Source organism: Lycium ferocissimum, unplaced genomic scaffold (assembly GCF_029784015.1).
Source record: "Lycium ferocissimum isolate CSIRO_LF1 unplaced genomic scaffold, AGI_CSIRO_Lferr_CH_V1 ctg5049, whole genome shotgun sequence".
NCBI classification, from domain to species: domain Eukaryota; kingdom Viridiplantae; phylum Streptophyta; class Magnoliopsida; order Solanales; family Solanaceae; genus Lycium; species Lycium ferocissimum.
In genome coordinates, this window is record NW_026725850.1 from 3649 (window position 1) to 29858 (window position 26210).

Sequence of the window (26210 nt, forward strand, 5' to 3'; positions counted from 1 at the left end):
CTTACTTCATTAAGGCTTATTAGTCTTTTTTACTTAGCTTGTATATATAGCTTGTCTTTCATTTCATTATTTAGATTTTGATGATGAATATTTGAGAGATACTCATATTTTGAGTGATAAATTGTTAGGTAGATTCTAGGGTTATTTTAGTCAATATGATGGTGGAATCCATTGTTGGTTTGTGAACCTTTTATTTCCAATGAATTCATGAAGATTGTTCATTTGTGGATTTCAAGTGAACTTCTTGCCTTGATTCATATTGCTTTGGTTCTTGTCGATTCAAGTTCATATTAGAAGGATTTAGGTTTAATATACCTAGGTTTGTCTATAGAATCCTACCATTCGGGTCAAGTATTTATCTCTATTTCTCATCCCTTTTCTTCGTATCCTTTAATTTTTCCGCGTTTGAATTGATTTGGCTTCATCCCCAAATCGATTCGTATCACTTCAATTCGTTTAAGCTCTAACATTGACGACACATCCCTAACACTTGTTTTAAACCTTCGCTATCCTCGTATAAGATCATAGTCTCTATGAGTCCACATTAGCTCACTTACGATGTAGCTTAACGCAAGAAAATACGGGACATAACAGATTGGCATACTTAGTCCCGAAGGTTGGGAACTGCCCTGGTTGAAGTTGGGGTGCACAAATTCCCCTTTAAGTGCAGACTTGGGTTTGATTCCCCCCTCTAGCATATGCCCAATTTTTTTCCAGAGATTTATATAATCACTACTCGGTCGTGCCCCTCTCACTTTCAGATCCTGCACGCCTCTGCTTGGCATGGTACATGGTATAATCGTTTGGTTAAGAAGACTTCAACAAGAACCTGATTTGGTGGAATATTGTCGTCCAGTTGTGCGTTGAGGGAGAGCGCACACATTTTGGCGTTGGAACTATAGCCTCTAGTGAGAGACTTGAAGATGCTTATATGTGGTTTCTAGCCATGCCAACTGGTTACATTGTCCCGGACTACTTATTTGTAAGATTTACTTTAGGCACTTGTATGGCCTAAAGTTGATCCTAGTTTTTGCTTTTCAATATCTTTAAACTTCTTTCACATTGTAAAGACATGTTTTGATTCTAATGTTTATAAAATTTACCACTAGGTACACTGCCTAGTGGTATTCGATAAAAAAATTATGGGAAGGATTTGATAATATGATATATGAAGACTTGCATGGTTTACCAACTATTACTTTGACCCAAGGTTTGCCAATCAGCTTTTGATTGTACTCTCGCAGAAAAAACTTGCACATATGGAAGACCTACCTCAAGCATCCAAGGTGTCAAAGCAGCCTAATTCTAAACACTCATGCATATTCGGATCTTCCATGCCACAGACTGGTCCCTTGACAAGCATCCATATCGAAAGTGTTCTTTCTATTTTCTATCTGAAGTACGAAATTACAAGTTTGCTGAGAAGAGATTCTCCAAATCTGACACTTGGCGTCCGGTAAATGGATGGAAAAAGGACATGAATAAAGAAATCCAAAAGTACAGACAACTGATATAGACGGTTAAAAAATTTACAGACAATACAACATTAACATGGCATCTTGTATTGCTCATCTGTTCTATACATTACATCTGAAGACTACACTTAATCTGAAGATCAAGATGATCATATGGCAACTCCTTGAGAACTTCAGATTTACTAATTTGTGTCACTACCTCTGTTGCTTTGTGTCTTCTTATTTTACAGTCCTTGGTTAAGTACATAGAAAAAAATGATATAGCATCTGAATAGGGTTGAAATTTACATACTGTTGAACTAATTAAAGAATATCATAGAAAATGCCAAGTTGACAAGAGTAAATGAACTCCTGCAGTAATGAGAAGATAGAAAGAGTAAGAAAGATTTTTCGATGTATGTGTGCACAAAAATTTCGATGTAAAGTGTGATTCATGAGGACTCTAACCTTTTATGCACCATTATTCCAAGCAGATGAACGGGAAAAAGTCAAGTAAAAGCAAAAATCCTATCTGCAATTTTTGTCCGACAGATTGGACACTCAATGCAGGCAAGGGAACAAGACTTGCACACTGCAATATAAACACTGCATCAGAACAGCCTACAACATGAGAGCACAAATAATGGAAGCAAAGAAATAAAATAGCAGCTTACAGCAAAAATGGCGGCAAGGAAGAAGCATTGCAGCAGTAGGCGACTCAAAACATACTTTACATATATGTGAATTTGCATCAACATTACCCAAGTACCTGTGTTCCTTATCCTTCATTTCTTGCATTCGAGCCTGGAGGTGCAAATATGACACATCACGGAAAATTTCCGTATACAGAAATAACAATAGTTAGCAGCACCTTCTACTATACCAAAACAGTAAGATGCAATCCCTGAGTGTCCATCCTAATTTACATAAAACATACTTCCATATTGGAAATCCATTTGACATGTTTACAGAAAGTAGTAATCTATATAACTTTATTAGTCAAGAATCAAATTTATTCGAGTATTAAAATTTTTGATAACTCTCCAGCAATATTTTCCCCAAAATACTTTCAAATTACCACTTTGATCTTCTTCCACAACTACCATTAGAATGAACAAGTATAAATAAACTACAACCCCAGTTTATGATACGATCCCGAGGAGCACACATGGGCCAAATTGAGCATATGACGTATGGATGATTCCTTGGTCGTGTGGGGCAAAGATAAGAAGATGGGACACGATGGTGGCTAGCTATGCAAGAGGCTATCTTCGCAATTCAAGCCATTATCCTAAAGAAGACTACCAAACAAGGCCCTTACTTCATTAAGGGTATTTTTGTAATAGTTAGTCTAGTCTTCTTTAGCCTAGTAGTATAAATACTCTACTTAGTTATTTCATTACTTAGTTTATGAATTATGATGAATTGAGAGTGGAGATTACTCCTTTGGAGAGATAGTTTGCTTAGCTATAGCTTTGATAGTTCATCATAGGTGGATTCCTTTGTTGGCTATGAATAATTATCCATTGATTTTCATTAGAGTTGGCATTTGTTGATTCATTTGATTTCTCTTGATTGGAATTCAAATAGTTTAGGTTTCCTTGATTAAATCCAATTGGAAGGATATAGGTTTAATATACTTTGGTTTGTCCATAGATTTCTTATCAAGGAGGTCTAGCTTCTATCTCTCTTTTCTCATCCCCTTTTCTTCAATTCTCATCCCCTAATTTCTTGTTATCCGTAATTTCCGCGTTTTATGTTTGATTTGGTGCTTTCCCCAAATCGATTCCTATCATTTGGTATCAGAGCTTGGGCTAGAGTGCTGTTTCTATAATCCTCAATCCTAGGTTCTTCATATTTGGGGGGAAAAAAATATGAAAATTTCAAAATTCCAAAAAATTGTTGTTGTGTTGTGTTTTGTGTGGATTTGAGGTTAGATTTGAGTTCCTTGATGTCAAATCTAGCTAGATTTCGAATTTGAGAGTGTTTGGAGATATTTTGAAGAAATCACCATCGAAGGACCTTCAAACCTTGAAGAACACAAAGTGGGTTGGTTGATTGGAGGCTTAATCGAGTTCAATTTGGAGTGGCTTTGTTCTCCTAGTCGAGAGGAGGTTAGATCGAAAATTTGAAGCCAATCCGAGTTGAAAATGGGGTACATTGAATTTTAGGTGTTCTTAGTGTTCTTGAGCATCTTCATAAATTTATAAGGAACAAGACACCCAAAGAAGCCTTTGATCCAAAATTTCAAGTACAAAAAGTGAAAGTGTTTGTTGGGCCAAATTTAGCAAAACATATGATATAGTGGGCCCAAGGTACCTCAAATACAAGGAATATTCAGAAAAATTCAGCCCAAAGATCGAGGTACGAAATACAATACGTCCATCACTGAAGGATTTTTACGGAGGCAATTTACGGACCGTAAATTGAGGCGTGAATTGGTTCCAAAATTTGAGCTCACTGTTACGGTTTTACGGTCACAAAATACAGACCGTAAAACGCATTCCACAAATGCGTTTTATGCTTATGCTTGTGGGCCCGCAACGGCCCTTTGCAGGATCATATTACATGCCATGTACAACCTATATGCAACGCCACAACCCCTAGATGTACCCGCATTTACCCGAAATTGCATTGCAGGTTCGTTCTTCAACCCGGATTCATTTCATTTCAGTTTCAGTTCTAAGTTTCGTTAGGTACTTGTTCATCCTTTCTTTGATCTTCCAAGCTTATTAACACTAGTAATTGACCTTACTTAGTTGTTGATTAGTTCTTGAGTCCGTCTTTCTTTCGTGCTAATTCTTTCAAGCTTTTCTTGTTTTAACCTCGTTGAATCTTCTTTGGCTCAAGTCCTTCCGTTTAATCGAGTCGTCCGTCTTTCAATTAACAAGAATCTATTCTTCCACAAAGATTAGCAACCTTGTGAATTGATTTGGACAAGCGGTTCTTGGCCAACTTTGGAAGAAGCTTTGGGTTGAGTGGTAAGCTTGAGTGCAAATACGAGTGACGTGAGGAACTTTACTACTAATCTTGTTTGCTCGTTTTGTAGGTACAAGAAGGAAAGTCATAAGGAGAGGAGATATAAAGATGTCATCCATAGCTTCGGAATCTTGGGGTGATGATTTGGAGAGTTATGCCTCTAGCAATGAAGGGTATGACTATGATAGTGAAGGAGGCTATGGGGGAGATGATGTGAATTATGACCATGGTCGATATGAGGTTGAAGAGTACTACTCCAGAGGTGAATATGAGACGAGTGGATCTCATGGGCCTTATGAAGACAATGAAGGAGTAGAGGAGCTTAATGAAGAGTCCAATGGTGTAGACGAGAGCTATGAAGAGCCTCATCCTGCACGGATATGGAGGCGACTTGAGGTATATTCCTTCCTCACACATACGTTATGAACCAATTGGTGAAAACTTGCATGAATTGGGAAGTTGTGATGAATATGAACCTTATGGTTATGCACTTTGTGGTGAATATGCTCGTGAAGATAGTGGATTTGAACATGACCCTTGTGAGGAATCTTCTAGTAGGTTTTCACGTACATCGTTTTGTGATACTTCCTATACTAAGCAAGATGGTATAAGTGTGTGGGTTGGACAAAGTAGGAGTCGTCCTAGAAGAAGAAAGGAGTATACATTTCCTACTTCAAGAAATACAATGAATCATGCTTCGTATCCGAACACGAATGTTCCATGTTCTCAATATGGTTATGATGTGGAAGGAAGGAGGCGGGAAGTATTGATGGGTGATGGAAGTAGGAGAAATGCAAGGTCTCAAGTGAGAAATGACCCTAAAGGAGACACAAGCGCAAGTGAATGTCTCAAAGTGTTGATGAAGCAAGTACTCCTATTGAAAGAACAATTACTCAAGGAGGAACAAATGAGGGAAAAGAAACCCAACCCTTGTGAAGCGAAAGAGCAGATTGAAGTGGAGGATTTCCCTAACCCTTCTAAAGGAGTACTTGGCACTTGTCCCAACTCCCATGAAATTGAGAGAGAAAAGATTGAGAGGAGTAAGGGAGTGAAGAGTGACAACTCTAGAGTGGAAAAACGAGAGGATGTGAGGAGTGATGTGAGGGAGTTGTCACAACCCCATTCTAGCTCTTGTAACTTTTCGTTGTTCTCTAGTTGTATTAATGATGGTGCAGGTATTCTTGGAAGCAAACCGAATGATGAACCTCAAACTTTAAACGTTCATGAGGTAGTTGAAGGCTTCCCGAAGGAGCAAATGGGCTCCAAAATGAAAACCACGGTAAAGAGGATGGTGTGTCAACTTCAAGGTAAAATAGCAAATCTTAACACTCCAAATGATGTGAGTGACCATGTTGTTAAAGTGAGTGTGAATGATAGTTTATCCTTAATTGAACTTAATGAGTCTTTACCTTGTGTTGAGCTTAGTGAATCTTCAATGATGATTGACAATGTAGTTAATATGGGTGATCCGACACTAGTTGATCCTATTGATGACCATCTTGATTCTTCTTGTGAGATCAATTTGTGTCCACCTATTGTTGACCCTTGTGATTGCATGATAGTACATTGTCATGTGATATGATAGCTCACCCACTAGTTGATCCTAGCGATGACCGAGTTGATTCTTCTTGCAAGATCGATTTGCATCCAACTAGTGTGGATACTTGTGTTGATCAATTTGACCCTCAATTTAGTGACGATGTTGGTATAATTGATTATTTATCTAGTCGCGTGCATGAAAGTGTTTTGGAAAATGACCTTTGTCCTTTATGAGAGTGGAATTGCATGCTTTGACTCTTCGTTGTTCATAGATTCTTCTCTTTTAAAAGATAATGTCCTATTCGATGATAACATGACTAGTGAGGGTGATATACATAGTGGATTGTATTGCAATGTTGAGCATGTAGCCACCTTTGGAGGCTATAATGTGTTTTGTAATCCACTATGGGATAATGATGAGCTTGGTCTCAATGACAAGCATGGCCCCGATGATGAAAAGTCCTTAAGGGTTTGTGACCCACTTGATGGACCAACGTCGTGTTTGAAAAAAGCTTCCGAAAATGAAGAATGCTCTTTTAAGAAGGGGAGCAATGTGAAACAAACGGAGATTATATGTTGGAAGACTATGCTAGATCTTCTAACCTAAGGGGTGAGGAGATGCTGCTCTTAGCTTGGCATAGGTTGAATGAGCATAATCGTAAAAGTCTCTCTTGATGAACTTGATAATTTGACTAACTTGCTTATGAAGTTTTATCAAAAGAGAAGTCTTGAAGATGAAGACCATTTGAGGAGACCCCGTTGGACTACACTTGGGTATGAAGTCACATCTTGTACTTCCTTCAAGGACGGTATGTATTCGTGGCTCATGCTTATTCTTGGGCTTTCTAAAGCCATGGAGGTAACTTCTTTATGTGATGAGTATAGTAGTAGCACTTCTATCCATTTGTGTGATTCTTTTCTAGTGTTATTACTTGATTTCATGTTGGGCTTGCATGGGGAATGTGAACAAAATAGTGTGGGTGACACCTTTGTATTTGACCCCGGTGTTGACTTGGTGGTGAGTCCTTTATTGACGTGGGCTAGTGTGATGTTTAGACCCTTGACTTGGGTTGGACTTATTTGTAATATTGCACTTAGCCATGAGGGATATCACTTGTTTCTAGACTTAAGGGGAGATATATGCTTCTTGATTGCTAGGGCCAATGTGGATTTGCATGTTAGGATTCCTAATTGCATTGGTTTCTTTGGTTTACCCTTTTGTCAAAATGATTTGAATAGCCAAGTTTCTTTGGCATTATTTGGATACATGTTCTTTCTAGATCCATTTGATGCTTGGTTATATCATAAGAGTGAGCCATTTAGTGTGTTGGTTGCATGCTATAGGTATTATCATTTGCCTTATGATGATTACCTTGTTGTTTTCGTGAGAGGGTATGTACTCATTCTCTTCTACTTTTTGCAAAGTACGGATTCAAGGACGAATCCTTTTGAAGAAAGGGAGGATGATACGATCCCGAGGAGCACACATGGGCCAAATCGAGCATATAACGTATGGATGATTGCTTGGTCGTGTGGAGCGAAGATAAGAAGCTGGGACACAATGGTGGCTAGCTATGCAAGAGGCTATCTTCGCAATTCAAGCCATTATCCTAAAGAAGACTACCAAACAAGGCCCTTACTTCACTAAGGGTATTTTTGTAATAGTTAGTCTAGTCTTCTTTAGCCTAGTAGTATAAATACTCTACTTAGTTATTTCATTACTTAGTTTATGAATTATGATGAATTGAGAGTGGAGATTACTCCTTTGGAGAGATAGTTTGTTCAGCTATAGATTTAGTGATAGGTCATCATAGGTGGATTCCTTTGTTGGCTATGAATCATTCCATTGATTTTCATTAGAGTTGTCATTTATGGATTCATTTGATTCAGATGGATGAGAAGGATATGTCAAATACTATATGTGTCCAGACAAAGGTGCACATAACCGACCATAAAAGGACAAGCTGACTTACCTTCAAGCGGGCAACCAGAGGTTCTTCCTTCGGAATCTCAGACCCTGCATTTGTATGATCCCCATCTTGGCTAACATCAGAGATGGGGTCCTTGTGGTCACCATCATTAGTTTCTGGATTCATCATATTGTCTTCTCCACCAATCTGCCAGTCAGCTGCCAGCTTCAAGTCTTGCCTAGCACTATTCTCTTTCTTTAGCTGAGCAACAAGCACCCACATATTTGCCAAATCATTTTCCAAAGAAGCCTCCCTTTTCTTTCCCTCCTCTAGTTTTTTCCTGTACTCATCTTCCACAATTTCCTTGTCAGCCAAGGCAACCTCAAGAACTGCTTCACGTTGTTTTCTTGCTTGCAACTCCATCTTTAGATCTTCAGGATCTAGGTCCCACGTGTCAAAGTCATCATGAATCACTCCTGAAACTTCACTTCCTCGGCCAGAAACCCGGCCTCTACGCCCTGGTCTTACGTTTTCGCCATGCTTTCTGCTACTAAGGTTACCAGCTTGTGCAATGGAACTCCTAGAACTCGACATCTCCCGAGCAGCCAACAATTCTTTCTCTAGTTTTGCATTCTGTAACGAGAGCTTTGTGACTTCAGCAGCTAAATTTTTCAGTTCAACAGCAGCAGCAGATGCTAATTCTTTTGCATATGAAGCTTCCTCTGACAATTTCTGGTTCTGCACACGCAGTCCACTGTTTTCCTCCGCAATCTGAATATGTTCCAGCTTTAGCTTGTCGTTCTCAATATCCTGCTCAAATTGCAAAACATATTAGAACCATGATATGAATTCATATAAAGCATGTGCAACCACATCAATGTTCTTGTACAACATGAAGGCCATTACACAAACAAAAGGTCTCGAGATTTAGTCTGATAATTGGGGAAAATCCAAGTAATAAAAGATTGAAAATTTAATACACAAATTCATGGCAACTTTTATCTTCATCAACTACAGACAACATAGAAACTTAGCATACCAGTTCATTCTCAAACAAAACTTAAAAACTGCCAATTTTATCGAGAAAACAAAGACTACAGAAGACTAATCACAACAAAGACAACGTGTCTAGGCGACATGAAGTGGATTGTTTTGAAGCAAAAACTTGAGTCTCAGAACATCTAACAATGTCAAAGAGAGATAAAGGTGAAGCTTGATACATTAACTTAGGATAAAAAGAAGGGAGAGAATAGGCCCACTCATCAATGCATTAATCAAATCATTTCAATTCCTTAGTTGAAGAAATTTTAAACTAATTATTCTGAACCATACTACAACAGGTTATTTTCAATACTAAAATGCATCAACTTGGAAAGCACAGGTTTCTTCTTTCTTCTATTTTAATCAAACTTATATGAAGGAACTTTTCTTAACCTAATAACCTTCATATAGTCCTTGAATTTCCCTTGTGTTTTACTTTAACGCGAGGCATGATGCATTCTGCACGGTGTATTTGAACTTCGGAGGTAATCAGGATATACTTGCTCCTGAGGAACCCCCTCCCCAAGGAATGCCACAACAGTAAAATAATTGCAGAAAATAAAAAATCCTCCGTTCATCAGACCAATAACTACCATCAAAAGTTATTATCTACCTCAAGAACTCGAGACATGCAGACCAAATATGTCAGTGGACGAAAGCTTTTAAAATCACCTGTGACTGAATTCTCCTTCTAAGCTCATCAACATATTCATCAGATACACATCTTTCTGATGAGGGATATGATTGTTCTGCCTTGACTGGCGCTAGCTGCTGGTCAAGATGACAAATCTTTTCTTGTAGTTCCTTGTTCTCTAAGCACTGAAAACAATATTACATAACAGCCAAATTATGCCTAGAAAAGAAAATTAGCTACTCATACAAAATGAACAGGGATAGGTCAATAAAATTTAGCGACTAGGTTATTCCATTTGCAACAAGATATAGCCTTGTTTGACCTTGTTCTGCAGCTGTTCCTGGAGAATCCGATTATCTGCAGATTTGATCTGCATAAGAAGATCAAAGTGTAAACAACTTCGTGCGAAAAGAGATGCTTACCAACTTGTAACAAGAATGAAACTTTCTAGATGTTTTTTCTTTAAAGTGTACTTGGCTGAGCTTTTATAGGGTAACCAACCTCAAGCTCAAAACTCTGCTCACTACATTGTGTCATCAATTTCATCGAAGTCTGTCAAAGATGGTAATAATATGAGACAAAGTACAGAACGCGTAAGAGGTGGAAAAAAACTCATGCAAGTAGAAAAGGCTAACATGACATCACCTGCTGCATTTCGACGAAAGATACATTTGCAACAGATGCTTGACCGCTTTCAACAATACGTTGTTCCAACATTCTCATTTGCTTTCTCTTTTCTTGAATTTCACAATCTAAATTTTGAATCTGTCATAAGAATTCAGCACTACAATAAGTCCAGATTCTAAGATATACAGCTACTTAAAGGATCAAATGAAAATCGTCTCCATGTGCTTCAGACAGCTGCAATTGCATAAGGAAGAACCAAAACTGTCTCAATGAACAAATTGTTACATCTTGAGGTAGGTTGTCAAGCATCTAAGATCCTAGGAACTTTGAAGATCAAAGATTCCCCATCGTTTCTAGTGAAGATTCCAGAACTGACTATGTTCCACAGCTGAAATGCTAATATAAGACACCTGACTTTCTGGAAAGCATCAACTGACAGATTCATTCAAGTTTTTCTAAACAGAAGAAAATTGAAGGGGATACACCTTTCGAGAAGAAACTGAATGCACAACCTAGTGAGATGATATTCTACAAGTGACTCAAACAAAATCATTTAGTCCGAGCAGGAAATTCATGCATAAAAATACCAGTCTTGTTACAACTGGACCAGCATATTGTTATAAAACATTGAGTCCAGAAAGATAAAAGAGTCTGTACTTGTGTTTGCGAACTCTCGGGGTCATTAACAGACTGCTCAACCAAGCGCTTCAATGTACTGGTGCTGAATGCAATCTCTCCAGCAAGCATCTTGACTTGCTCAACTAAGAGGTGCATCTGATCTGACATTGAAATTCCTTCCTATAATCAAATAAAAAGATAATCAAATGAAGCGAAAAGAAATCAAAACCTGATAAACGAGTAAAGGACAATAATGTTGCACCTTTTCCTAGAAGCTTTACTATCTGAACACACTACACAATTGACTAGAAGCTTTACTATCTAAACCAAGTTCAAACATCAGAGGTACAAGAAACTCTAAATCTATGTCTGCAAGACTGGACTAGAAATAAATGTAGTATAGCTATTGGATCCAATTAATTTCTTGCTCCTGATACAAAATGGTGAGCTTGCTGAACACTTCGGCATTGTAACATCTTAATTCACAAGGAATATAAATGCAGATGCATCAAATTCTGCGCTCAGAAAGCATTCAGAGTAAACTTCACAACATGAAGCTTAAATAACAAAACTAACATCATATGTTAATGACAAATCTTTCAAGTCCTCCAGAGCATTGGTGTTAGCAATATTAAGAATCACCATGGTAGTCTCTCCACTAAAAGGTTTTAAGAATGTGAAATTTAGAGAGGTAAAGACATACTATGCAGCTTTGAACCACAAGAAAAACCAATGATAAGTTCACCCACCTGAGCCGATTCAGTGATCGCATTCCCAACCTGAGATATATCATCATTCCACTTGCTAGAAGATCTTCTGAGTTTGAGATCAGAAGTATCTGCTGAAGGGTCTTTCTGATTCTCACCATCTATAAGCATAGAACTATCCATCTTCTAATGGAAGAGTGGAAAATAAAGAAAGAATATCAATATACACAGAAAAAGATATTTTATCCTATATGAATAATATGAAATGTACATATTCTTTAAATACTTTGAATTTGAGAAAACATAAAAAGAAGCAAAAAGAAGAGTAGTAGAGTACTTTTAGTTTCCTCAAATACATGGACAATTTTAAACAGGTACAAAGGATGCAGGAAGAAAATTAATGCATGCTAAGTGAAACTATACGTAGTACCTAACCAAGCTGCAATACTGGGTAAAAGTCTTGCGAAAATCAGAAAGTATGATGCATCTTTAAGATTGAATCGAGGATGGGATTCTGCGACTATCTACCAAGATACTTGAGTGGCAAAGAATAGCATAAAGAAACAGTACTCATGATGAAAGGAAGACCAGCCTACATCATCTTCAGAAGGAGAATGACTCCTCTGATGCCCAGCAACATCCCCCAAATACCTTGGGATTGTATTCTTTGAAGAAACAAGGATCAGTTTAGTTAGCCTCTGTATCCGGCTCATAAGAGCTGCCTTGGCTTCCTCCTCCTCTTCCAGTCTTGACTGCATTTTTACTTGCCCTTCTTCCAACTGCAAAAATATCATGAACAAGTTATAAAGCCCAGAACCCAACTACAGCCAAAATTCTATGTTATATCCCGTATTTTGTACATCGGGACAATCCGGGTTAACTACGATAAGTTAGGGACAAGACTAATCCGGGATACAAAGTCGAGACTTTTAACCATGATTTGTTTTAAGACATAAGTTGCTATGATTTGGTGGTATGGAATATTAAGGAAATTTGGGGTTAAAAATGAATAATTGGAAGTTGATAATTCATGAAAAATAAGGCCATGTGGCCGGCCACATGGGTGTGGGCCAAGGGCCACATGGAAGCCTATTATATGCATTAAAAAGATGACTAAGTCCTCATAATTCATCATCTTCTTCACTTAGAAAAATCAAGAAGCTTGGAGAAAGAAAAAAAGGGCCATATTCGGCCATAGTTGCAAAAATTGAAGACCAAGAAATAGCCATCAAAAAATTATTTTCTTCTAGCAAACCCACTAATTGAAGGGCCCTTGTTAACGTAGAGTTGTTGTTTGAGTCAACAAATCACTCGTTTCATCAATCGCAAACCCTAGCTAAGTTGTGAAGTTGAAGGGAAAAGGTAAGGTTTAATCTCCTTTTGCATATGTTATGGATGATTTGTGTATGTTGTTGTATGTAAAAATGGATGAAACTCATGAAAAAATTCATGTTGAAGTGTGTAAAAATGGATGAAACTCATGAAAAAATTCATGTTGAAGTGAGGCCGTGTGGGTGGTGGAAGCCGTGTGGGTGGTGGAAGCCGTGTAGGTGTGTGTGTTGTGTAGGAGTGATAAATTAATTCTATTTAGCATGTTTGGTTATTGTAGTATGTTGAAATGAATGAAAATCATGAAGTTGGTAGGTTGGGGTGGTGGCCGAATATGGCCACCCTTGTGTGGTTAAGAATGAAGTAATTCTATTTAGTATTTTGGTTGTCGTCGTTATGGATTTTATGATCAAAATGAGAGTTTAATGATTCAAGTTGATGTTGTAATTGTTGCGGGCTGATTTGGAAGTTAATGCGTTTCTAATGTAGTTTTTATATTTATTAGAATGACATTGTTAAAGTGTGGATTGTTGGTGTAATTCATGAATTTGGGAGAGGGATGTGTTGTTGTTGATGTTCTCGGGTTTTGGGGTGGTTTCGGGTGAGAGGGAGTGTTGTTTGGGATGTTTGAAATATTGTGTGAATTGTTTAAAATGTCCTTGAATATTGTTGGTATGGGTTCGGACTAGTATTTGAATGTATGAGCGTTGATGTTGGTTTGAATGTAAGCCGTTGAATTGAATATAATGGAATGTTGTTGAATTATGTAGAAAAGAGTATTTAATGTTAGAATGCGTTTTGAATTGATTATTGATGTTGCTAGTTTGGTTGTTGGTGTTGTTGTTGATGAATTTGGCCGAGTTGAATTCTCGGGGTTGTTGTATTTACAGGGGAAATGCTACCCAAATTTCCGTAGAATTAAGCGTTAGTTTGGAAATGAACTCCTAAATGCCTATAGTTAACGTTGGTATTTAATGATGTTGTGTAGATCTTGGGGAGTCCGAGACTTGGGATTGGATTAGCCTTGAGAGCGGACGAGGTATGTAAAGCCTAACCCTTCTTTCTTTTGGCATGTCTTAGTTGTAAATAGGCTATGACACGAGCCTCGAGGAAACTCCACTCTTACGATCCGAGCATGTCTACGATTCTTATTTACCGCTTAATGTCGGCCTTCTTAATGTAATAGTATTATGATTCCTATGTCTTTGGTAATATTGGATTTCAAATATTGCATAAGGATTTTGTCTTTAAAAGAGTTCTACGTTTAAAAATAGCCGTAACTTTCGTAGACAGAACCGGATCGCCTCGATATGCTCGTAGGAGATTATGTAGCGCATAATGATTATGTCCTTCATAGGCGGGCTCGGATCGGGTTGATGCTCGTCCGTGGGTCCCGCGACTTTCCTTTGTATAGTTCCAGCAACTTTGTGACAGAATTGGGTATAACTATCCCCCGATCCCCGAGTGTTGATTACGTACTTATGTATTGAGTCTGTAATAATGATTTTTATGCATATAGTTACTCACGACTCTGCTCGTGCATTCTGTTGTATCTTTCGCCGAGTCCCGGGCCGGTTATGTCGTCGTGCGCACTATGTTATATTCCGGTGTTATGCTGTGTTATGGTTCACCGAGTCCCTCACAGAGGGCGGGGACCCTATATATATTTGGTGTTATGTCGTGATTATGGCGCTTACGATGTGTTATGGAGATATGTCGGGTGACGGAGATATGAAACCTTCTGGTGTTATGCTGTGTTATGGCGCCAACGACGGGCGGGCGACCATATTCCCTGAGCCCTATGCATCATTTGTGTTTTAAAAGTAAACATTTTGGTATTTTGGATGTTATACTTATTTTCCGTTTTCGTTTCTGATTATGATTTCTTTCGTATTTCTTGCTTTGCATACTCGCACATATTCCGTACATCGACCCCCCTTTCTTCGGGGTCGCGTTTCATGCCCGCGCACGACGCCCATTTCGGTGTCCGCCACGGCCCAGACACCTATTCTCCGTGTTGGAGTGCTCCCTTTGTTCGGGAGCCTATATTTTGGTATATACTCTTCACGTTGCATATGTATATATTTATTCGGGGGTACGGCGGGGCCCGTCCCGTCATATGATTTCGTTGTTGTTTGAGGTCTGTAGACATGTATGTGGGTTGTGAATATTTCCGTTTGGGTTGTGTTCGTATGGTATATGTTGTGGGCGGTCCCATTCGCCGTGGCAGCCTTGTCGGCTTGCGTTGTATATATATATTTTGGGACGTTGCGCCATATGATAGCCTTGCCGGCTTCCGTGATATATATGTTCGTGTTTGCGACAGTTTGAGACAACGTCTGATGTTTGTTTATGTATAAGTGATCTGTATGCGATTCTGGTAAATGAATGTGTTTGGGTGCCCAGCTCGGGCACTAGTCACGGCCTACGGGGTTGGGTCGTGACATTCTAATCCCCAAATGCTTACAGAGCACAGATGCCTTTAAGAATGTAGTTAGCTGAACACACATATCTGACCTCTAGCTGTAGACAGACTTTACCATATGTAATTTGAAAGTTACCTGCTGTTTCAAAGTCATAAGTTCTACAGGATTAACACCTACAAGCATCCCCCTTCTTAGTTGATCAAGCTCTTGTTTGAGACATGATATTTCCCTTTGATATTTCTTAATCAGGGATTTCTCATCAATAATCTGAAAGAGAGATATATCAAGCTTCAGCCTTTACAACTCCAATTCCACAAAATTGAAACAGCAAAGAGAGAAAACCTTGTTGCGTGATGCATAAATCTCCACACGTTTAGCCCTGCTTGCAAACTTCAGTGTATTGTGTGTTTCCTCCATATTGCTTGATGCAGGAGTAACAGTACATATGAGCTACAGAAAACATGAAAGAAGAGGTGAATTAGACCTATCTGTAATCTCTTTAGGTCTTATCAGGCAACAAGAGTATCAGGTGAGCTCAGATGAAAAGGAGGCTAGGAGGAAAAGATGCACATCAAATAAAGCATTACAGCTGAATAAAGATAAGATAGATCAATAAAGTGGAAATGTATTGTATATGCTCATCATACTCACAGACACATGTCCATGCCCACTCAGCGATGTCTGGAGCAGCCGAGTAAGTTTAGAATCCCGATAAGGAACATGAGATGCCTTCCCTTCACTCAATTTTCCAATGACCTTAATGCATGATAGCAGAATCAAGGTGTCAGATTGAACATGAATAAATGTATAAAAATCTACTCTAATCCTGAGCCCAGCCTCAATGCCATATATAATGGTAGATCATGAGTACGAATAATTTGTTGAAAGCCAAGAGAACTCATTTAGTTGTTAGGATGTTCTATCATTTATGTGTTTAGGTTAGTAGCATACAAAATTCTTTCTGGTTCTGTCACAATTAGGAATCTAGATATTTTGGTAATATCCTTGTTTCATTTAGTCTCAATTTTGCCTTATTTCTCACAGCCTAAACTCCTCCAGCCTAAATTGTCTACAACCATTTCAGCAGGTAGCCTTCTCTCTTTTTTGTGATGAAAAACTAGTGGATAATAAACTTCTCTCTCTTTTCTGAATGAAAAACTAGAGGGTAATAGTCTTCTCTCTCTTTTTTGTGAAGAAAAATTAGAGGTATCTCTTTTTTTCTTCTATTTTTCACATAATTGAAATATTACAATAGTAGTGTTAATATGCAACAGTTATGGAAACACTACATAGAGACCCAATCAACTACTGATGGTTTAGTACTTACAGTTCCAAGAGTCAGAAGACTTTTGTTGATATATGATCCTTCCTTTCTCCGCAACCCCGTTGTTTCAGTTTTAGAACTCTCAGATCCAGCTAAATCAATCAAGTTCTAAGGGGAAAAAACAAAAACATTAGATGCTATGATGCAATGTTGTTTAATACAGAACAAATAGTCCAGTAGCCATACAAGCTGTGAGAAGATCACTCCATCATATTCATCCCCATGAGCACTACTTTCAATCATCTGCACAATGTGTAATAAAGTGGACAATAAGACATGACTACCAAAGCCCGGTAGCAAATACAACCACTAAAATGTCTACACTAGAAGAGTACAAAAAAGGCTATTATGGAAGATAAAACCAGAGTATTTCGCAATATGGTCCAAATTCAGTAGCAGTTACAGATTGAAGATTTCTTTATCAAGCAGTTCCAGATTGAGGATTGTATTATCAAGAATCAAGGATGAACCACGTCACTGCTTTCAAGAAATCAATCTCGCAAGGAATGGACCAAACATAATTGACAGTTTCCGGTAAGACATAACATAATTGACAGTTTTTCCCACATAGTATTCACGAAACGGAAAAATTTAGTTACAATTCCAACAGCTTGTCATCCAAAACTCCAAGAGTGCTAGTTGAATAAATGAACCTACAACACACAGTTGAAGCCCATAATCCCATTTCAGCAGAAGTTTCTTCCCAACACTGTATCGGGATTTCATGCTATAGAAAAGCTATTCTGATTAGTTCTTTACAAATATTCAAGTTGATATAACCTTAGATAGGAGGCTATGGAGGACTCCGATTAGGGTAGAAGGCTAGTAGGTTGTCCCGCGTATCCCTTCGTACTAGTAGTCGCAGTTTTGATCTACAGTTTATTGTCCTTTGATTCTTGCTACGATATGTTGTTTCTTGTACTTCGACTATCTTATTTATCTGTGGTAGCCACTGCTTCTTTTTCTATTAGGGCTTTTTCGCTTTCTTTAGTTGCATTTTCATATTGCTTTGAGCTATTTGTGCTTATCTGACCTTTTCTCGTCCTGTTTTCTCTTGAGCCGAGGGTCTTTCGGAAACAGCCTCCCTATCTTCCGAGATAGAGGTAAGGTCTGCGTACACTTTACCCTCCCCAGAACCCACATTGTGGGATTTCACTGGGTATGTTGTTGTTGTTGTTGATATAATATTGTAAACAACGAATAAATGAGACAAAAACGAAAATTCTATATGTTTCAGATGATTTTGAAGGTCTCCAAAAAATGATTCATCAATAGTTTCTCGTGCAACTTTCCAAGAATTGGCAGATTTTCTTATTATCATACAACTTGGGGAAAAAAACATAAGTTGCGATTAGTGCCGAGGAACAAAATTATGCGGGTTAATAGATTAGTCACCCTGCAAAATCAATAAAGCCACGATAAGACATTGCCTAGTTCAAACTTCCGTTGTTTTTTGATAACCAAAATATCAAACTTCCATTGTTCCATCTCTAATTCTAAACAAAAAAGGACATTTTCCATCCCAATAGAATAAAAGTTATCAAACAAAGTTGATACTAAAAAACAAGAAGAAAAATAAAACAGAGCATCCTACCAAAGCTCTAAAAGTTTTGTAGGTCTATTATTCAAAGGCGGTGAAATGGGCAATTTATATATAAATCGTTAGCAATATAAGTATCATTTGCTCTGGATATCGGCTTTTAGCCAGTCTATCTTTTCAATAAATGATTGAAGAAACCCAAGTTTACTAGGAAGAGTGACCCAATAGCCCAGTAGGTCAAATTTTCCCATCTTACGAAAGTTATCCATAATTACTGCATTGAATTAGTGAGAAGGGCCCTTACCAAAAACAAACATTCACTTATGCTCTAAAGGGAAGTGCAAACAAGCCAGGCTTATATATAACATGACAAAATTCCAATGCGCATACCAGCGTGCATTCCCTAAAAAGTTAAGTGCATAACACAGAAGCTTATGGTTGCAATAAGCAATACATCAAAATGAACCATCATATTATACTTACCAAGGTAAATATTGTGTGACTGCGGCTACTAAACAAGTTGAAATTGTTTGAACCAACGTGTCGATGCTCTGGAATAGGCAAATGGTAATCAATACCATTATAGGGTAACATTGGCTGCCAACAAAGACAGACCTGAAGAGCTTACACTAATTACCTTCCCCTGCAGCAACGAAAGAGAGCGCATGCCCAGGTGATAAAACAACTTCTTCCTTTATGCCTTCAACATAAGTACCCTGCACATACATTACATGTACAAAGAATCAAGCACGACAGAGCAACATATAAAGTCAAGGACTTCGGAAAGCAGCATAAATATCTCCGATATAGATAGAAGAACTTCACCGGAAACATCAGGAATTGTTCTTTGGCTATCAGATATAGCCATATAGGACTTGTAGATTTTGAAAACAACATGTGCGGAAATGAGTGATCTCAACCTTACAATTCAAACTTAATATCCTAGCTTCTGCTTCTTATTAATTACTTTTGAGAGATAAAGAGGGTACCCATACTTAATTGATATCATCTACGTGACTCAAACATCCAGGATGTGCTGGGAGACAAGTTTCTTGATTATTTTTTATGATTTCTCGTCATCTTTAGGACTACTAATGCTATTTTCTATTCCTGAATCAAAACAATACTTTTTTTGAGAATGAAAGTCTAAAACAATATTCTCATCTTCAAAAACAAACATATCAAAGAAAAGAGATCAAACTACCAGAAATATCACTTCTGGATAAACAGGTCTTAGGAACAACTAAAAACTTCTTACTCATAACCCTATAATTTCCCTGAACAGCAACAACTAGTACTATTAGCAACAAATACCTGATTATCTTCCCTAACACGCAGATTCTGGCCAGTTGGATCCAGTAAGTCATTGATAACCTGGCATCATGAACATGACGAGCATGCACACCAACTAGATGTTAATATTTGGTTCGAGAAATTAAATAAGTATGGTCTGGACAAGAGCATAAAGAGAGATGATAAATCTACTTCAGAAATCATTTCACTTTGTATAGCAGCTGTCTTTTATGTTGCAGGAAGAAGAGAATCATAAATTTTACTAACAATCTTCAGATGGATACATCATTTGTAACACACGATGCTCTTTCAGAGATGATCCGTGCAGCAATTCATAATTAATTTTTAGACTTTCTAGTTCAGTGCCACTATCATCATATGCAGAAGTAGATGGCTTATGTGCACCATACTAACCTCATTATAGATTTCAAGATATGATACGCGAAGCAAGAACTCGCGTCCAGGAGTCTGAAAGAATGTTTTTAAGATTAGTCACACTGTTTGTTTGGATAGGTAAGAGTAAGTCATACCTTCATAAAGACAATCTAGTATTTTAAACAAGAATTGCTGTCAAGCTTGAATAAAAGTGAAGAATGGCAAAGCACTTTAGAGTCATGCTTGAAGAGATGTGCGGCATTAAACCTTGAAATTAACATAGATTTTTAAGCTGACTTACATCTTGAATGATGCTAAAAACATCCTTTATCGCCAACGGAATTATACCTGGAGAAATATGATCTCCCTGTGGAAACGAATATCTTAAAATTAATATGATGATAAAGAAAACTTCCAATTGAGGTGGGGATGGGGGGGGATCTTGGCAAATGAAGTAAATACTTGGTTCAACCATCAAATTTTGGCCATGTTACAAATATTAAAATAACACCGTATTCTTAAACTAACTTCTTCTTTTTTAATTAAGAAAAAAATTATAACCGTGGTATCGAGGCCAGCTTGCCACACCTCGACTAATTATACAAGGCAAGTACCTACAACCTCCCACCAATAATGGTACCGGGTAACTCTATCCACCAAGGTTTGGACAGATGGGAAGAAATACCTAGTATTTTTGCCTCTGCTAGGATTTGAACCTGAAACCTTAGGTTTTCAACCCACTTCATTGAACACTAGGCTAGGCCTTTAGGTGCTTTTATAAAACTAATGACGGGGATAAGAATGAAGCAAATACTTAGTTTGACCATCAAATTTCGACAATGCTACATATATATAACAACACAGTATTCTTAAACTAACAGTATTCTTAAACTAACTTCTTTTTTAAATTTTTATAAAGAACTTTTTTAATAACCCTGGTGTACGGACCAACTCGGGTGCACCTCAACTAATTCTATGGGCCACTTGCTCCCTCCCACCAGCACACAGGTACCGAGTAGTTCTATCTACCATGCTTGGACAAATGGGAAGAAACCACCTAGCATTTTTGCTTCCAGTAGGATTTGAACCTAAGACCTCATGAGTCTCAACTCACTTTCATTGACCACTAGGATAGACCCTTGGGTGCTTTTATAAAGAAATATTCTTAAAACTAACTTTGCCAGTAGTTAGCAATTAAATAATCCTAAACTGTTTGTATGGGATGCAGTAGAAGTCAGCAAAGCTTCTCTTGAATTCAAGCAAAAGGAGATCTCCCAGAGGAATAACTTACATGCATAGTGTGTGTCTTGCCACTACTTGTAACACCATAAGCAAAAACTGTGCCTGCATAATAAGCAGTTCTTGTGTCAATGATACTAAACTGGAAATGCAACCCTCGACACTTAAAGTACTTCAGCCCAAGAAAGTAGCCCCTTGGAGCTATGACAGTCGCCCAGTACTATCAGTACATTTTGGTAGATATCTCGACTATTGCCAATCATTTGGCAGAGATTAGTTTTCTTCAAGCATGGCCTCTGAACTGAATTATGTAAAACTAAATAACTCATAGACATGTTCCGTCTAGCTCAAAAGCTGACATGTTGGCAGATATTACACGTCAACTATCAATCACCATACCGTTTATGCCTTCCATTGCAGCCTTGACAACGGGTCGCGCAGCTACTTCATAAACCTCCTGGGTACTTGTGTCAGGTCCAAATACTCTATCTACGAATCAAAATATGAACATTTAAACTTCAAATAACCATCTTAAAGGCAATTTGCTACTCCCGAAATAATTCAATAAATTTTTCAGAGCCAGCAGAATAAAAATATGAATGAGGAAATGACTCGAACTGTACCAAAGGCATAAGCTGTTGCAGGATTATACTCATTCCGCACAATTTTGTCACCGTCGGCATACCAAGCAATTTCATCGCCTTTCTGATATTCTCTTTCACTGCATAACACCAAATGCACTGTGAGAAAACTCAGTTCAAATTCCGCGAATAAACAAACGAGTACATAGATCCAGGAGTAGATCTAGACCTCAATGGGCGAAACCTAACAGTAACCGAAATACTCTCTCCCGATCTGGAGATATCGACCGGCGGCTCAGCAATCAACTCCTCAGCTGACGGATAATTAACCGGCGAACGACCGGTTGGGTTCCTGCTGGGAGTCATGGATCTGGAGCCAGAAGAGCCTGATCGAGGCATAAGCCGACCATTCATGAACGAATTTGAAGATGAAGAAGACGAAAATGGACTTGATGGCTTACGATATTGATACGGCGAGCTACTTCGTCCTCTAGACGAAGAAGCAGCCATTGATCGCCACTATCAAACAAATATATAATATTAACCAAATCCTTTACTTGCTATCAAAGAAAAGGTCAAGCAACAATATACGCGTGCATCTAACCGAGTTCAAGAAGAAGAATGTGTCAGATGTCACATGCTGTGTGAGTGGGAAAAGGAAAGAAAGCTCTTGGATTTCTTTTAAACTATTCCTTTTTCAGGCTTTTGAGTAAAATGCCTAGAGAGAGAGAAGCTTCACTGTGGATGTGTATCACTCTATCTAATACTATTATATCATAATTTATCTAAAACTCCAGTTCTTCTCCTTTATGACAAAGAAGAACTGCAGAAAAAGAGAGCTGTACGAGACTTGTTAACATGTGACAGTGGACCGGTTTGAATTATAGTACTAGTACTATTTTTTTTCCTAGCTACAGTGGTTTTTAAACTTAAAAATGGAGTATCTATTTTTGGATTTAAGTTGATACTGCTCTTTGTATGCGCGGTCAATTCAATAAAAAAAGGGAAAAGGCCAAATATATACTATTTGTATGGCATGTCACCTCAGTGCAGTGACAGAAGGTTTAAATATATCCTTGTTATACTTTTAATCTAAATATACATTTATCGTTATACTATTGGTTCAAATATATATCTCTCTGTTAAGGTTGTCTAAGGTGGACAACCAACTTATGTGGTACTGACATTGGATGAGGTGGATGTCGCGTGACATGTCACTTCAGCGCCCCTAACTCATTTTACTCCTCCCCTCTATTTGTTCTTTCACCACTAAAATTTCTTTCCCCTCCACCATCATTACCACCATTATTGGTCATGAATGGTGAAAACTGTCACGACCCAATCGGAGGGCCATGACGAGCACCTGGAGCTGACCTACCGAGCACCTCATGACATACGTCTCATAATCATATCTAAGTGGGCCACATAGCTAACTAGTAACTACCATAATCTGGAAGAGACACAAGTCCAAGAGATATATGCATATCTATATAATCACCATCAACTATGCCCAAATGTACAAGCCGACAAGACTGCCAAAATGATATACAAAATATGAATCGATAAAGTTATGGAACATCTAACTATATACGTTTTATCTACAAGCCTCTATATAGAGTGAATAACATCATAAAGACAGGACAGGACCTCGCCATGCCCATATATAAACAAAAGAATAGTACCAGCTAAACTGTAGCTCCGGAACAAGCGGAGCACTCTTGCACAATCGTTGATGAAGCAGCCTAGGGTTCTGGTCCATCTCCCTGTCTACCTGCGGGCATGAACGCAGCGTCCACAAGCAAAAAGGACGTCAGTACGAGTAATGTACCAAGTATGTAAGGCATGAGTAACAACATAATGAAGTATGAGGATAACATAAGATAAAAGAGATCAACTTGTACCGCTGAATGCCTCTTAAGGCGGATGTCATGCATGCTTAGATTTTAAAAAAAAAAAAACATTTTCATACATACATATATAATACCATACCCGGCTATATAGGCTCAGTGAATATCATCATAATCTCGCGTCCGGGTTAATCCGTACCCAACTGCAGTGGTATGCACGATAGGTGTCGTACCCAGCCAACTATAGAGCAGCTCGGTGAGAGAAAATAGCTACATATATATAAAGCATGCATGAGAGCCCAAATAAAAGCTATAACTCTATCGGAATTATGTAAGGTCAGTAACCTTCGATTTTCATTATGAAACTATCATCTTGAACATATCTCACTTTGGAGGAACAATAATCATAAGATGAGATCAATATCAATAAATGAAATCAATAACCATATGATAAAGATCAATAATCATGAGACAAAGGTCAATAAGATCACAAGAACCTTAAGGACCATGAGCTTCTAGTATTTTAGGAATAGGGACATTATGGATTTCATGTGTAAGTTCACAACAAAGGGATCATGCCTTAAGAAAGAAAAGGACAACCTTAACATACTTTGTTGTCTCTTTAACTACTCAATGCCTATCCTCCCGAGCTTGTAAATCTACGTTCAAGATAATTCGCACTAAGGGTAATTCATAGAAACGCTTATAGCGTCAAACTAGATTAATTGGTAAGCGAATGAAAATCGGACAGCATTTCCCTTATATCTTCTACTTCCTCCAATCTTCAAAACAACTCCCAAAACCACAATAAAACATCAACAATTCCATAATCAAAAGATTATATTCAAATTATACTCTATTCAATCCCAAAATTCCTTTTCATAATCAACCCATAACAACAACTTTAACACAACCCCTTATACACTTGTATATGACACCTATTTTAACATCATTATTATTCCTCATGACAAGATTATGCTCAAAACATGCTAATAATTATAACTCAAGTTAGTTTACAACTCAAAATATCATCAAATTCATATTTGAACTTTTCCACCAATTTCTTCTCCCCAAATCTTAACATAATTACCAAATAAACTCATAAGTATGAAACTAAGATGAAATCTTACCTCAAAATGCAAGAACACTTCAATTCCAAGGTTACTCCACCTTAAAAATACCTTCCCAAACTTTTACAAGAAGAAGGGATAAGTTTAAACCTCACTTTGTAACCCTAAGTACATTGATATTCACTTTGATCCTTTATTTTGGCTTGGAGAAATGTTGGAATATGTTTGGAGAAGTTTCTAGAGCTCTCTTGAACTTGGGAGAGTGTTTAAAATGACTAAAATGAAGAGGGATCGTCATACTTAATTTCTGGAAATTTCCACCGACTTTGTATTATACTGGCCGTATAAATTGGTCGTATAACATTATACGGCCAACTTGCTGGCCGTATAATATTATACGGTCCGTATAATTTGGCCATATAATGCCACCATCATTTCTGCTTCTCTGTAAAATTTTGATATATATCCTTATTATAATATTATACGGCCAACTTGCTAGCCGTATAACATTATACGGTCCATATAATTTGGACGTATAATACCACCTAAATTTTCTGCTTCTCTTCTAAATTTTTGTATCCTTAAATACGGTCCATATCTTAAAATACGGACCATATCTCACTTATACGACCCATATACCATATTTTCCAAAAATAACTTTTGACGAACCTTCCCGCTTCGATTCACTTATTCTCCAATCCTTCCGTAACTTACCAAACATGAATTTAAACACCTATAATCACAAGTTAAACATGTGCAACCTCATATATCCTTGAAACAAGTCCCGGTGTCCAAAATTAAGATACCAACGTACTACGAATCTCAATGCACAAAACTACAAGGTGTTACATTCCTTCCCCCTTAGAAACATTCGTCCTCGAATGTTAATTTCCAAAAATTCTACCTAAATTTCAGCAGAGTCTCCCCTGTAACTGTACTACCAACCTGCCACAGCAACCCAAAATATACAGCGCCATACATGGCCACAGCAAGCAATAACAAAATTTACCCCATACGACTAATAAAAGTAGCTGGTAAATAATGCATACCTGAAGGCGATCATGATGCAGTCTGAATATGTTCTGGAGCTGAAAACAAATGAGGATATCTAGACTTCATATCTTCTTCAGCTTCTTAAGTCATCTCCTCCATATTTTTGTTTCTCCACAGGACTTTAACTGAAGCTACATCTTTAGTTCTCAATCTCTGAACCTGTCTATCTAGAATGGCAATGGAAACCTCTTCATATGATAGTTGCTCAGTAACCTGAACATCATCAATGGGCATAACTCTTGAAGGATCTCCAATACACTTTCGAAGCATCGATACATGAAAGAGCGAATGAACATACTCCAAGTCTGAGGGAAGGTCTAATTCATAGGCCACCTGGCCTACTCGACGTACAATCCTATAACGCCTAATGTATCGAGGACTAAGTTTACCTTTCTTACCAAACCTCATAACACCTTTCATAGGTGATACCTTTAAGAATACCCAGTCATCAACTTGGAACTCTAAGTCTCGTCGGCGATTATCTGCATACGACTCTGAGCTGCTAATAGTCGATCTTGAATAAGCTTGATCATTTCTACTGCTTGTTGAATCAAATCTGGCCCTACTAACTTAGTTTTCCCCCTTCGAACTATCCAACTGGTGACCTGTACTTCCACTCATATA

At 37.9% G+C, this 26210-nt stretch overlaps 1 protein-coding gene across 2 annotated transcripts; it reads right to left on the reverse strand.

The window, feature by feature from the left end:
- Window positions 1–1541: 1541 nt before the first annotated feature.
- Window positions 1542–22476, reverse strand: LOC132044630 (kinesin-like protein KIN-7D, mitochondrial). Of its 2 annotated transcripts, none has more exons than XM_059435131.1 (25): window positions 21846–22476; window positions 21659–21756; window positions 21435–21524; window positions 21088–21140; window positions 20098–20163; window positions 19836–19889; window positions 19443–19502; window positions 18766–18844; window positions 18612–18679; window positions 16775–16831; window positions 16592–16696; window positions 15916–16020; window positions 15607–15714; window positions 15400–15531; window positions 12106–12288; window positions 11552–11692; window positions 10842–10982; window positions 10203–10322; window positions 10059–10109; window positions 9880–9927; window positions 9596–9742; window positions 7946–8692; window positions 2129–2258; window positions 1923–2046; window positions 1542–1826 (listed from the first exon to the last, which is right to left on the reverse strand). In XM_059435131.1, the coding sequence occupies exons 1-24, from the start codon at window positions 22124–22126 to the stop codon at window positions 1964–1966; spliced, it is 3147 nt and encodes a 1048-aa protein (XP_059291114.1). In that variant the 5' UTR covers window positions 22127–22476; the 3' UTR covers window positions 1542–1826; window positions 1923–1963. The 2 variants fall into 2 exon arrangements, with proteins under 2 accessions (XP_059291114.1, XP_059291113.1); XM_059435130.1 differs by having other exon boundaries at window positions 11552–11695.
- Window positions 22477–26210: the final 3734 nt, after the last annotated feature.

Excerpts from the sequence above, each read along its gene's own strand:
- LOC132044630 (XM_059435130.1), bottom strand. The coding sequence starts at position 22,126 with ATGGCTGCTTCTTCGTCTAGAGGACGAAGTAGCTCGCCGTATCAATAT. Across the intron at positions 15,715-15,915 it reads GTGGGCATGGACATGTGTCT|CTCATATGTACTGTTACTCC; the intron begins GTGAGTATGATG and ends TGTTTTCTGTAG. Across the intron at positions 10,323-10,841 it reads CCGAGAGTTCGCAAACACAA|ATTCAAAATTTAGATTGTGA; the intron begins GTACAGACTCTT and ends TTCTTATGACAG.